The sequence below is a fragment of the Eptatretus burgeri genome, chromosome 1, assembly GCF_056783735.1.
Source record: "Eptatretus burgeri isolate ZD-2024b chromosome 1, Ebu_testis_v1, whole genome shotgun sequence".
Taxonomy (NCBI): domain Eukaryota; kingdom Metazoa; phylum Chordata; class Myxini; order Myxiniformes; family Myxinidae; genus Eptatretus; species Eptatretus burgeri.
This window is the reverse complement of record NC_140961.1, coordinates 82,415,885-82,429,101: the sequence shown is the minus strand read 5'-3', so window position 1 is coordinate 82,429,101 and position 13,217 is coordinate 82,415,885. Positions and strand designations below refer to the sequence as shown.

At 43.6% G+C, this 13,217-nt stretch overlaps 1 protein-coding gene across 4 annotated transcripts in view; it reads left to right on the top strand.

Moving 5' to 3' along the window:
* Positions 1–13,217, top strand: part of LOC147034848 (valine--tRNA ligase, mitochondrial-like) — an 81,876-nt gene that overhangs the window by 31,875 nt on the left and 36,784 nt on the right. For all 4 annotated transcript variants that reach the window (XR_015060540.1, XR_015060541.1, XM_085890351.1 and 1 more), the window contains 5 exons: positions 8,981–9,071; positions 9,680–9,804; positions 10,040–10,143; positions 10,285–10,366; positions 12,894–12,970. Coding sequence is in view for 2 of the 4 variants with exons in the window: in XM_085890351.1 (XP_085746477.1) it covers positions 8,981–9,071; positions 9,680–9,804; positions 10,040–10,143; positions 10,285–10,366; positions 12,894–12,970 (479 nt within the window). In the remaining 2 variants the exon portion in view is untranslated. The remainder of the gene's footprint in view (positions 1–8,980; positions 9,072–9,679; positions 9,805–10,039; positions 10,144–10,284; positions 10,367–12,893; positions 12,971–13,217) is intronic.

Genomic DNA, 13,217 nt, shown 5'->3' with positions numbered 1-13,217 from the left:
GAGGTGTGAGATGAGGATGGAATTAGAAAAGAAAGCTTCTGAGTTACTGAAACACCAAAACAAAGAAACGGGATTACAAAACGAACTGACGATGTTAAAAGAGGAAAGAAAGAACGGAGAATGAAACGTTAAGGAACCACACTGAACAGATCAAACAGCTGGACGCCAAGGCCAGATTGCAGAATAAGGAACAAGAGAGACAGTGGAATAAAAAGCAAAAAGAATGAATTTGAAACTGAACAACAAAAGGAAAAAACAAGGTTGGACTATGAGGAGATAGTGACAGAACAAGGAATGAAACAGGAAAGGGAGATTAACCAATTGAGGGAAGCCATGAGATTGGAGAAGGAAGAACGTGAGAGACAGTGCGATAGAAAACAAAAAGAACATGAATTTGAGGTTGACCAATTGAAAGAAAATGCAAGGTTGGAGTACGAGGAGATAGTGACAGAACAAGGAATGAAACAGGAAAGGGAGATTAACCAATTGAGGGAAACTATGAGAATGGAGAAGGAGGAACAAGAGAGACAGTGGAATAAGAAACACACAGAAGAACGAATGAAACAGGAAAGGGAGATCAACAAAATGAAGGAAACTATGAAATTGGAGAATGAAGAACATGAGAGACGGTGGAGTAGAAAACAAAAAGAAAACGAGGTTGAAATTAACCAACTCAAGGAGAGGGCAAAATTTGAGTCCGCGGAGATGGAAAAGCTCCGGAAAGAAAATGAACAACGAAATAGGCTCAGAGAGGAAGAACGACTCAAATGGAAAGGAAAATGGAGCTAGGAAGAAAAGGAAATAAAAAAAGAGGTAGCGGTGACAACGACGGAGACGCAGGAAATAGAAATAACAGAGACACGGGAGATAGAGGAGAGAGGGGGTGAAGTGGACGACTCGAAGGACGAACACACACACATGGAGGTAGTGAGGGACAATGGGATTGAGCTTGAGGAATGTGTTGGGACCCGATGCAAGCAGCAGGATAGCCTCCTTCAGGAACGAAGGGAGGAAATGTGCCCCTTTGAAGCAGATCACGACCAGGTGGGTCTGGTCGAGCTTTGCGAGGTGGAGCGGATGAGTGATGGGAACGGGTGCACGCGGAGCTTGGGGGTTATGGAAACCCCGGGACCCCTTGTGGTGGTGCTAATTCCTAGTGTGGTTGTTCCGGTGTGTGTGGTGTCGAAATGTGTGTTTGTGATTGTGCCGAAATGCGTGCTTTCCAGCACGCATGGTGTGGATGAAACGCCGTGTGTGGATGAAACACCATGTGTGAGTGAAACCCCCCCCCCCCCCGTGCAAGTGGAAGGCCGTGTGTGAGTGGAACCACGTGTGCGAGTGAACAGCCATGTGTGAGAGAAACTGCATGTGTGAGGTCGCTGTACGTGAGGGAGATGGCGGTTGGCATGCGCGAACATGCAACCGCATGTCCCGGTGGGAATGTTATGTCGTGGTATGTGAGCGTCGTGGCACGTGGGAGTTTGTGCGCGAGAGTGCGACGGAGACGGGACCAGATGGTGGACAAAGGCCGAGTAGGGGCCGTAGCTGTTTTGGGGACTGTGCCAGGTTTGCACGGCAGCGCGCGTGGGGTCCGTGCTGTGCTACACACGAGGCCGGCGCGTGCGCGGCTACACGAGTGAAATCCCCTCCGGAAACGCCGTGGTGGATTTGAGCCGACCCTGCAGATGGACAGAAGGTAGGCTGGATTATGCATTTGGACTGGATGGGTTCTCCTCGCGACCAAGTTTGTAAAGCTCCGACGAGCAGAGCACATGTGTTTGCGTGGGGAACCCCTCAAAATGCGAGGCTTGCTTTTAATGCGCAGGGTGACGTGGCTGCAGGGTTGGCAGGAGGGAAATCCCTGCCGGATGGTGCCGTCCGGTAAGGATGAGGTGCAAGAAACGCGAACAGCTGCGATGACGTCACGGGGAAAGAGCGCAGGTTGCGAGTTGCCGCTCTGGTGTGCGCATGAAAAAAAAAGCAAGCCTCGCTTCGGGTGAACAGGATTCCCTGGGCAAGGGGTGGAAGACCCCCGTGTCAGGGGGCACAGGAAGTGCTAGTAAGGAGGATGAGTTAGAATTAGTTAGACCGGCTTCATGGGGACATGGGTTGTTCCTCATGGATCCTGTGGAATGGATTAGTTAGAGGGATTTCAGTTTAGATTTAGGAAATGGGAATTTTTTGTATTTTCAGAGACATGGACAGACATGGAAATGTGTAGAGGGGACATAGCTTAGCTACGTAGAGTAAATGGAACATGCATGAGAATAAGGGATGATGAGGGAGCACGAGTTAGTCAGGGGATTTAGTTAGAAGCATGGCAGTATAGAGTGTTGGTGTGAGTTGTGAAATGGAAAGTGTGTGAGGAATGAGTGTGGGACAGTGGGCCCAAGTGTGTGAGTGGAGCGAATGTGGTATGCAGGGTGCGAATGACTGGTTGGGGGGAGGAGTGATTCCCACCCAAGTGACCCCCGGGGTCAGATTAATGTTAGCTAGTGGGTTATTCAAATTTACTAATAGGAGGTCGTTTTGTTGTTGGTGTCGAGAGAAGGCACGAAACCTGTTTGGAGGGGTGCAAGAGTTCATGGACCGACTAGGAGCATGGCTGTGGAAAGTTGAGTATTTGTTTAGTGGGCACCTCGGGCACCGGACAAGTCGGCCAGAATAGGCCAAGGGCCCAAGAGGGGCCGAGTTAGTGTTGTGGGCATGGGCGACCCGTTGGAGACGGGACCCGTAGCGCCAGAATGCCAAGGGCGCAGTGTGGAGTGCACGGGCGACCCTCGGAAAGGGACCCGGGGCATCAACACGCCACGTGGGCATCGGAGGGGGGCAATGCCAGAGAGGGCAACCCCCCACGTTGTAGGGAGCACCTAGGCTTGGAGGCAGCCTGCGGGCCTGGGGGTGCCATGGTTAGAGTTCGGCAGAGGGGGAGTTCCTGCCAGTTGAGCCATGCTGCCCAGCCAGGAAATTGTGTGAGGGCACGTATGAAAATTTGAGGGCAAGGCCCAAATTTATAATGGACACCAACACAGGCGACGGGAATCATGTTTTTTTAGAATCGATAGTTTCAAAGTGTGAGGCGTTTTTGGAAAGCCCCTGGGTATTTTCAGGTGTATAAATGCTAGGATAGTTAAGAGATGTACCCCTTCGCACCATCCATCCCTTCGCTCGCAGTCGGCCGCTGGACCCACCTTGGTAGATCGCTGAACTCTGAGGTGGCCATTCGAGGCTTTGCTGGGCCTCGAGACAGGAGGCTAGTCTCTCCCTATTCCCCTCCAGAGAGGGACCGTAGGGGTTGGGAGTAGGCTAGGTTGACAGGATAGGTTAGCCAGACAAAGACTATAAAGGAGGTTAGGGAGACAATTATAAAAGGGAAATAAAAATAAAGAGGGGCTAAATTTTGTTGTGTTCTGTGGCAAACTAAGGGAGTGGGTATGGACAGAGACAGGCAAAGGCGATAGAGTGTGGGGAGACAGTAGGCTAGGTCCGAGCCCGCCTTCAGAGCGGCCGGCACCACCGCACTCCCTCCAGACCTGATGGAACCACAAAAGAGGTCGGCCAGCTTCACCTGCCTGCCTGTTGTGCTGCAGCCGCCTGTTCTGCATGGACTTGTCTTGCCATGCCTCGTTTGCCTGCCTCTGCCATGACCCCATGCCTGCTAGCCCTTGTTTGCATTTGCACCTGTGTCCATCCATCCCCATGTGTGCCAGGACCATCCAGTTTTGCAAGGACTGCCCTGCAGGCAGCCCGTGCATCCATCATGCTCATTTGTGTTTTGCGACCATCTCCATCCATTCCCCTGCATCAATGGACTTTGAAACGACTTTTACCTTCTCCCCTTTCAGAGATCACAAGTCCTGGGCCATGGTTAAGTAATGGATAAGTTGAGTGGAAATTGTAAATAGTGGAACCCCACCTGCATGTTTGTTTTAGCACCGGAAATTTTAGTTAAGTTGTCCAAATGAGTCTGAGAGTTTGTTTAGTTAGTTACGCAGCACATTAGGTTATTTATTTTTGGGACACATATAAAGAAATGTAGCACTCAGGGATCCGAAGGTAGAACGTACTCGGGGAAAACTTACACATGCTGGTCACACGAAAATTTGACGACTCGGGACGAGTCTGTAAAAAGGGGAAGGGGTAGTTTTGCGAATTTGGGAATTCGATTGCACACAACATACAGGTTCCTTTAGTCAGCTATGTTGATAAGTGCTTGTTCCCTTGATGGCTCACCTTTCATTGTTTAAATGTTCCGAAATCGATTGGATGCGCTGCAGATCGATTTAATAGTTAGGGAATGAACAATCGAGACATCCCTCCCCCTCTTCTGCGAAGAGCAAGAACCACCCTGCCGTCCTGGGACTCATGATGTCAACAACTCCCTCCCACCCGTGGCTGAGCGGGGGATGGAGCACGAGGGCATGAGTCACGCCGGGATCGGGGGAAGGGCGGGAGAAGGATAAGAGGAGATCTTTATCTTTTGTTTAAGGGAAGAGTTGGAGAAGGGAGTTGAGGGGAGTCGTTCAGCAGACCATCGGGTCCTGCTTGGCTTGCGTTAGGGTTGAGGCTTGCGGAAGCTTTTTGTTTCAGCTGGTTCCGTGAGCTTGGGCTTCTGCTTGGCTCGGGAGAGCTTTTTGCTTCAAGCTTCCCTGTTTGCAAGGAAGTTAAGCTTGTCGCTCGGCTCGAGCTGCGAGTGGTGGCTTCTTCTTCTTGGTTCGTGGAGCTCTTTGTTCTCCATTTTGGTTCCCGGCTTGGTGCGACTCATCGACCTCTTCGTGGAGGTGGTTCCTCGGGGAAGCGATGCATCGAAGGGAAAGATCAGCGCCTCGTCTCACCAGCACGTGTTGAGAAGCGCGGGAGGATTCACGGCAGCTCGGGAAGGATCGCGGCTCGGCGATTGGATCCAGCTCGCTCTCGCTGGGGCCCGGGTCTGAACAACTTGAAGACCACACGAGGTGGAGAGGTTCGAGACAGGCTCTGGGTTTCAACTCACCTGTCCTCCAAGCTGGAGCTCGTTATTAAAGGCCCCTGCCACCATTTTGTGTGTGTGTGGTGTGTGCGTGCGTGTGTAGTGTGTCCGTGGGCCCGTCTTATAAGTAGGAACTGCTGTGAAGTGCAAGTGACTGTACATAAGTGGACGGTTGTAGTTCTTTTGTCGTGCTTTTGTTGCTTGTATAATTGCATACGTGTTTTGCCTTGTTTAATTGCATACGTGCTTTATTATAATAAATGTCCTTGTGTGAATGTAAACCTGTTCGTTGCGTCCATTCCCTCATTGAACTACCCCATCTTGCACTCTGAATATAGTTGGTTTTTAAATAGCCGATAAATAGAATCGGGTCCGGCGAGGTCTGGCGATAATACCCACTCGGTTATCCCAGAACGGAACGGACCGCTTAAGCGGTTCGTTTCCAAGCAGGCCTTCACCGTGGTACGGTCCCTCGGTAGGTTACCCGCGCGGGTACTTTGGTTTATCGATATTCGGCGATTGACCCTATTTCGCGCAGGTAGAATGCGGACTGGGCCGTGGTGGGATTAGAAACCCACCCGTGACTGGTTTCTGGCATTGTTCCAGAAAGTCACGACTGGATTGTCCGTTTGGTGGGCGAAGCGACCGCTATTGGTTAGATGCGGTCGTTCGCACGCCGGCGGGCGGGAAATCTACAACAATATTTTGTCCATCTTGGCATTTTCATCCTTTGGGGAGAGGGTGGGTGTAATTGGAATTATCTGACTTATATAACCACAATGTATTATAGATGCACATAAGCATTATGCATGTTTTCGCTTCATGTACTTAAATGGGGTTAATTTTATTTTTGGGAGCGATTGAGGCAGCGGTCTGTTGCCTATACACCGCACACATAAATGGGTGTGTAGGGAGAACGTGTTGCACACTTGGAACAAGATTGCCTGTGGGGTGGGTACTCTGTTATGGTATTAATAATCGTAAAGAAAAACAAGAAAAATGCAATCCAAGATTGCAAACCCTCGCCAGGACTTGTTTTGTGCGGTGTTTGTGTCGTTTTGTGTGGTGTTTGTATGCTGGTGTGTTACGCAATTAATTAGACACATAATTAGAACTGCCACTTTATAACTGCTGGCAGTGATGATTGGGTACAAAGACGTCCCACTTTGATTGGACACTCGACCCTGACCCATCACTTTTTGTTATTATTATTCAATTGAGTTTAGAATCGGATTAAAATAAATTCAATTCAAATAAAGACCAAATAGGTACAGTCCTGCACTGGAGTCATGAGAAGGAACCCAAACAAGCAAAAAGCAAAGATGAAGTCATCAGGAGGAAGCTGGATAGGATTTGCATTTCAGCTGCTGCGCTACTCTCAAACCCATCCAAGCACAGCCAAGTGAGCCTTATTCAAAAAAACAATAAAAAATACAACAAAAACAAACAAACAGAACCCAGATCAAAAAAAATAAATGATTTTGGCTGCCAGACCATGGGTCTGATCAAGTTGAAATTTAAAACACACATTCCCAATCACAACTAGATCATCGTTGTGAAGTTTCACATTGATTGATTAAGCGGTTCCAGAGAAAACATTATTTAATATTTTTCTTCAATGGCTGCCAAACCATATGACCTATCAATTATTCCTTAACAAATTTGTGCATGCAAGGCTTGGGAACATTTGTGTGAAGCTTTCCCTCAATTTGTCCAGCTGTTCTGGAGAAGATATTTATAGGTTTCAGGGTAAATCCAATATGGCTGCCAAACCATGTGACCAATGACATCATATGTGTGAACCTTTTGTTCCTCATGGATAGGCCGTCATACGTGTAAAGTTTTGCCTCAATCTGTTCAGCCACTTCAGAGAAGAAGATTTGTTTCAGGTTTTTAAAAATAAAAATCATAATAATAACTTGGCTGCTGAATCACGTAACTGATGACATTATCAAATTTTTTTGTGGACCGATTTATCACTAGATGACCCTCAAAAATTTTCATACTGATCAGATATAGTGTTCTACATGTGCAATCATGACATCATAAAAAGTCACACTTATTCCATGAAGGGTGACAAATTTCAAGTTTTTCCTTGTTGCGGTTTCAGAGATAGAGGTCCAAAGTTTTTCTGTTATTCCAACATGCCTGTGACACCACTTGACCTATGATGTCATAATTATCAATAAAACATTCTACATCCCTCTCCTCTGGAGAGGATAATAACATGACCCTCCTGGCAGCTCCCTTCGGGAGTGGGTGCTTCTAGTCAAGATGATACCAGACCTCTCATGGCACTGAGGATTCCAGAAAACATCGTAGACATTGAGTGGGATGTTTTCCCACCAACCTACTGTCGGGGCTCGAACCCTGGACCTTGAATTACAACGTTTCGATTTGGAGAGGCACACTGGTCAGCAAATTTAATGGCCTAATCATAGCAAAGATAATATACCTTCATACACAGCACAAGAAGTCAAGAAGAGGTCTATAATTTCTTTGTAATCAATCTATCAAACAAGCAGCCAGTCGATTAAACAACAATATTTTCAACAAACAATTAATTAAACTAACAATTAAACAACCAGCCAGTTAAACAGCCAACCAAACACCCATGCACAGGTCGAACAGAATGCTAGAGCGAATATAACCATCTGCTCTGCCGATCTTCAGTCACCCCTGGATTTATACTCATTTTAGAGAAGTATTCTTGAGCAAGGCACATCTCATGGTTAGTGGCTCAACTTATTCTTGCACAAAGCACATCTCATGGGTAAGCCAATAAGGATGTGAGTCCGGAGAAGCGCCGTATATGGAAGTCTTTCTCTGGTTTGAACTATCATAAGGGTCCCTATTGTGGAACTTTTACAAAACATCAGTATTTCAAACACAGTATATTCACTTTAGCTCTTCAAGCACGAGAGAAAGGGAAGTTCACTATCCCTCCGTCGGTTCTGTAAAATTGGGAAGTGCCTTGAAGAGCACAGTCGTGCCATGGAAATGAGGAAGTATTCTGTGCGCAGTGTTTCTACTTGGCCCATGTCTCCAAATAGAATTCATGGTTATATCTTAAATCATCAGAACACTAATTGAACAAAGCTTAGCTAAAAGCAAGCAATAAACAACTTTTAATGAAAAGAAGATATTTAAAAGTAAGTTTGAAATGTAAGAAAAGATAAAATCTCTTTCAGTCCTCACACTACTTTCAGACTTTCATATTTTTGGTCCTTTAAAGGTTGGCCTTTGTCCACACCTTTTTGAAGGTGATGATGCTGTAAATATGATAGCATGATGCCAATCAATACAATAATGCATTTTTACATCATACTTATGATTGGCGGATACAGGAGTCAAACATTCTCACTTAACAGCTCTCCTCTTCAATGCTGTACTTTTCTGCAAAAGGAAAAACTGTATTTGCCTTTGATAAAACAAAGGAAAGCCATCAATCACTATAGAGAAACCTTATTGCACGTTGACATTGAAAATAAAGGAGAGGGGTGTGGTTTTTCGGTGGATACATTGAATACGTATTGGTTGGTTGAGTCCCACTGGATTGTTCTTTTGCAGACCAATGTTGGTGTCTTGGGTTTTATCCTCTCATTGAGACTTTGGCCTAAGCCTTTCCTTTTTGTCCAATATAAGCAATTGAAGAAAACGTATTGTCAAAACGTTTTTCTCCAATAAGTTTTGGAGCCAAACACTTTGGCATCAGAACACTCACCCACCATTAGGGATAGGGGTTGGGAAGGGGGGGTGGGGGGGGTTCACATTGGTTGGAAATTACAAAGAAAACAACTTACATCTGTGATAGAAAACAACTTCATAAGGCAGGTTAACTGTTATCATTGGGTTCAGACAAATACCAGGTTCAGACAAATGTTAACAGACAAATAACTCTGAAAACATTTTCTACTTTTCCACCTTCAAACTGTGATTTTTACCCTTTACTTTCATCTACCCTTGTATGATTTTTTTCCCTTACATTTTCCACTTTTTTTTTGGTATTAGCATCTCATTGGACGCCATGTGGTGCACCCTTTGTTGGAGCGTCACCTGCCAGTCATTGCAGACAATTCTGTGAAAATGCAGTTTGGTACAGGTAATGATTTATTTGATTATTAAGAGTTTGATTGTGCAAGTTTGTGGTTATCTGTTTGTTACTTCCATTTGAGCACTTAACTCATAATGCTGAGATCGCAGGTTAAAATGCTATACATCGTGTTGATGTCCCCTTGAATTGTTTCCAAATGTCCATGATCTGAAAAATACTGTTGTGTGCTGTTGTAAAGGATGCTCATTATAATTGGTTTCAGAATAACAAATGGAACTTTTGGTTGGTAATTCTGTTTTTATAAATAAATTTTAACTTCGTATAACAAACAGTGAATTGTATATTTTTGGTGCTTGCCCATGTGCTCGCGTGTTTAACATGCAACCACATTTTGGTAAAGTGACATTATTATTATTTTTTCTTTCTTTTCTTTTTCAGGCGTAAGCCCTTTCCTTGTAGCAAGAGGAAGTGCTAATACCTGGAAATTCAGCTTTGTATTCGATTTCCATAACCGCTAACATACCTTTGTGAACTTTTGGTTGATTAAACCTAAGGCAAAAATAGGTAAGCCTTCTGGCTACTAAATAGACCTTTATAAAGCATGGTACATTAAAAAATTACAATTATTACTACGGTTTCCATGTCTGTTCATTTAGGTGCTGTAAAGGTGACACCTGGACACGATCTTGTTGATCACGCAATGGCTTGCCGACATTCTTTGCCCATATACTCTCTGTTTGATGAGGCAGGTCAACTGCAACTAAATGGCAGCCCATTTGAAGTAAGTGGCTAGTTCGTTTGATGAATCTTTGTTCTTTACCTTCAAATATATATATATTTTAAATTTAACTGAGATTCTTGTTTGTATCAAGGAAGAGAAATGTCACTCTCAGAGGTTCACAAATGACTATTCATTACATGTTCTCACTATACAAGTGCACTAAATTGTTGCAAAAATGTTGGTCTTTTGTTTTTTTTATTTTTGAGACATTTGCAGATGAAAATTCTTCCTTCAGGGTTTGCCGAGGTTTGCTGTGAGAGCAGCTGTGATGAATGAGCTTGGACGAAGAGGCCTGCTGCGTGGTGTGCAAGATCATTCCATGTCTCTGCCCATCTGCAGGTCAACATCCTGGCTGTTTACCTTCTGCTCACAATCTTGTTTATTTATGGGTGGGGGGCCTCCTCTGCACTTGCTTACTTTGTTTTGCATACACCTGTATGTGGATGATCATTTTGGGCTTTTATTTCCATGTGTCTGCAGCCGTACTGGTGATGTTCTGGAACCGTTACTCAAAGCACAGTGGTTTGTCCGCTGTCGAGACATGGCTGATCGTGCCTTGCAGGTGTGTTTAGAGCAGGTGCTCAGTAACCACTAAAAAGTCTCATTATTCCATAACATTGCTTGAACCGTTAAGTATTATTGAGTAGAAATTAATTTACTCATTCAGGCCACTGAATGTATGTAATTTGTGGAAGTTCATGCTTTTAGGTTTTGTATTTTACTTTCGTGGTTTCTGAGCATGAAACACAAATCTTCCTTAACAGAACAAATTCCAGGAAATCTAATAAGCTGAGATGAAAACACATTGTAACCTATCTTAACTGGTACATTGATCAACAAAAAGGTATACAAGACAACTGGAAAACGAAAATAGTCAACTTTATGATATGCATTTGAACTAAAAACTATTCCTTCCAACTCTAACACATCCAGATATGCCAATACACGATCATCATTACTACTCTCATCTGCTATTTGGCTTTCTGGATAAATCCTATGAAACAGCCAATCAAAAACTTATAATTGATCATAAAGTAACCATTGGTTATTTTATCAGGAACAGTGTACCTTGTGTTGCTGCTTTTATCAAGCAAACAATTTGGGGTCCGAGAGAGTTAAATAATTGTAACTTTGATACACGGTGTGGAATATCCCTGCCGGTTAACAGGCCTGTGCCAACCACGCTACACATACCTGTGTGGAAAAGTTGTAGTTAGGTCATCTTTTACCTACGTAGGTCCAGCATGTGGCAGTAGCCATTGGGAGTTGTTGCATGCTGTTCGTACAGCTGCTGCCCACATTGCAGATATTTGCAAAAAAAAAATATTCATAATTTTTTTGCAATTTTAATATCAAAATTTATGTCAAAGGCTGTTTTAAATGGCCACACTCGATTGGATTTTGCGAATAAATGTATAATCTGATTTGTGTGTTACATAAGGTTTCCCAAATAGAGTAATAACAAAAATATATATTTTTTTGTTTATGCTTGTTTCTACACTCAAGGTTGATGTTAAAGAAGGATTAGATGAAACCAAGGATGTGTGTGTACACAAGTATAATTTTTCTCCTTTTTCACATCATGTTGAATATCCAGCCATGCATGTTCTAACCTCTTAATGGACATGTTTCAGGGGAAATGGTGCCCACTGCAGGAAAATGAAATTCCAGTGGTGATCTTGCTTGGTTGGGCAGGAAATAGTGTTTATTATTATTTTTTTAGATCCTCGTGGAGGATCTCTAAGTCTTACTCACGTTGTTGTTCTTGTGGACTTTTTTGTTTCACAGCCTACAGTTTTCATCGAAACTTCCTGTAACTTGGCATATATATGTAAAAATACCCTGCGCAGACAGTAATGATCTCCGATTTTGAAAATTCCTCCTAGAAAAAAAGTTATGACGACAAAATATCTCCGCTAATGGAAATCGCCTAAAAAATTATCTCCGAAACTAGGCAAGCTTTTTGAAATCTGTTTGCGGGAATCGAACAGGGCATTAGCAGAGATGAATTACCGCACATATGATACATCACTATGACGTCATATCAATTTTTATGACGTCATTTCTATTTTTTGACATTTTTTGTTTTTTGTTTCATTTGTTTCACAGCCTACAGTTTTCATCGAAACTTCCTGAAACTTGGCACATATACAGTATGTAAAAATACCCTGCGCAGACAGTAACCATCTCCGATTTTGAAAATTCATCCTAGAAAAAAAGTTATGACGTCAAAATATCTCCGCTAATGGAAATCACCGAAAAAATTATCTCTGAAACTCGGCAAGCTTTTTGACTTCTGTTTGTGGGACTCCAACAGGGCATTTGCAGAGATGAATTACCGCACATATTATACATCACTATGACGTCATTCCTATTTTTTGACATTTTTTGTTTCACACCCAGAGTTTTCATCGGATCTTCGTGAAACTTGCCATGTATATGCAGAAAGCCCACGCGCAGGCAGTCACCATCTCTGATTTTGGAAATTCTTCCGAGAAAAAAAGTTGACGTCATAATATCGCCGCTAATGGAAATCGCCTATACCATTATCTCCGAAACTAGGAAAGCTGTTTGAATTTTGTTTGCGGGAATCAAGCCGGGCATTAGCACAGATAATTTATCGCAAACCTGATACATCACAATGACGTCATATTCGTTTTTATGACGTCATCATTAAGTGGACGAGGATCTTAGCTCATTTGAGCTTGTTAATTTGGGATTTGTTTTGTATCGGATTAATTGGGCAATTATTTGTTCCATGATTGAGATTTTTGACAGCATAACCTGGGTTCAGATTAGAAAATAATTCTCCTTCTCCTTCTCCTTCTCCTTCTCCTTCTCCTTCTCCTTCTCCTTCTCCTTCTCCTTCTCCTTCTCCTTCTCCTTCTCCTTCTCCTTCTCCTTCTCCTTCTCCTTCTCCTTCTCCTTCTCCTTCTCCTCTTAAAACAAATTGAAACCGGAAATATGAAGTTGCCTTTGTTGTATCCTTCTAAGTTATTCAAATAAGTATATAATGAATTAAGAGGCATTAAAATGCAAAATGCAATCATTATATATTTGATTTATTTTTGTTGCTGTGTGTCTGCCAGGCCCTAGAAGATGGCGACCTGCAACTGGTTCCTCAAACTCATGAAAGTAAATTGCGTAGCTGGTTGAGTGAAATAAGGTTTGTGTCACATTGAACTGTTGAGTATATATTGCAAGCTGTTGAAAGTGGTGTGGAGGCTGGAGCAGGGGGTAGAGAGGGATATTGCACGTTTCTTAAAAATATACCATATACAGTACATCATGTCTGTACAAAAGTTTATTAACCTCTGCCATCGAAGATGGATGGAGGTTACTGTTTTCACCTGTCTGTTTGTTTGTTTGTGAACAGTATTACGGAAAAACTCCTGGACGGATTTTGACGAAAC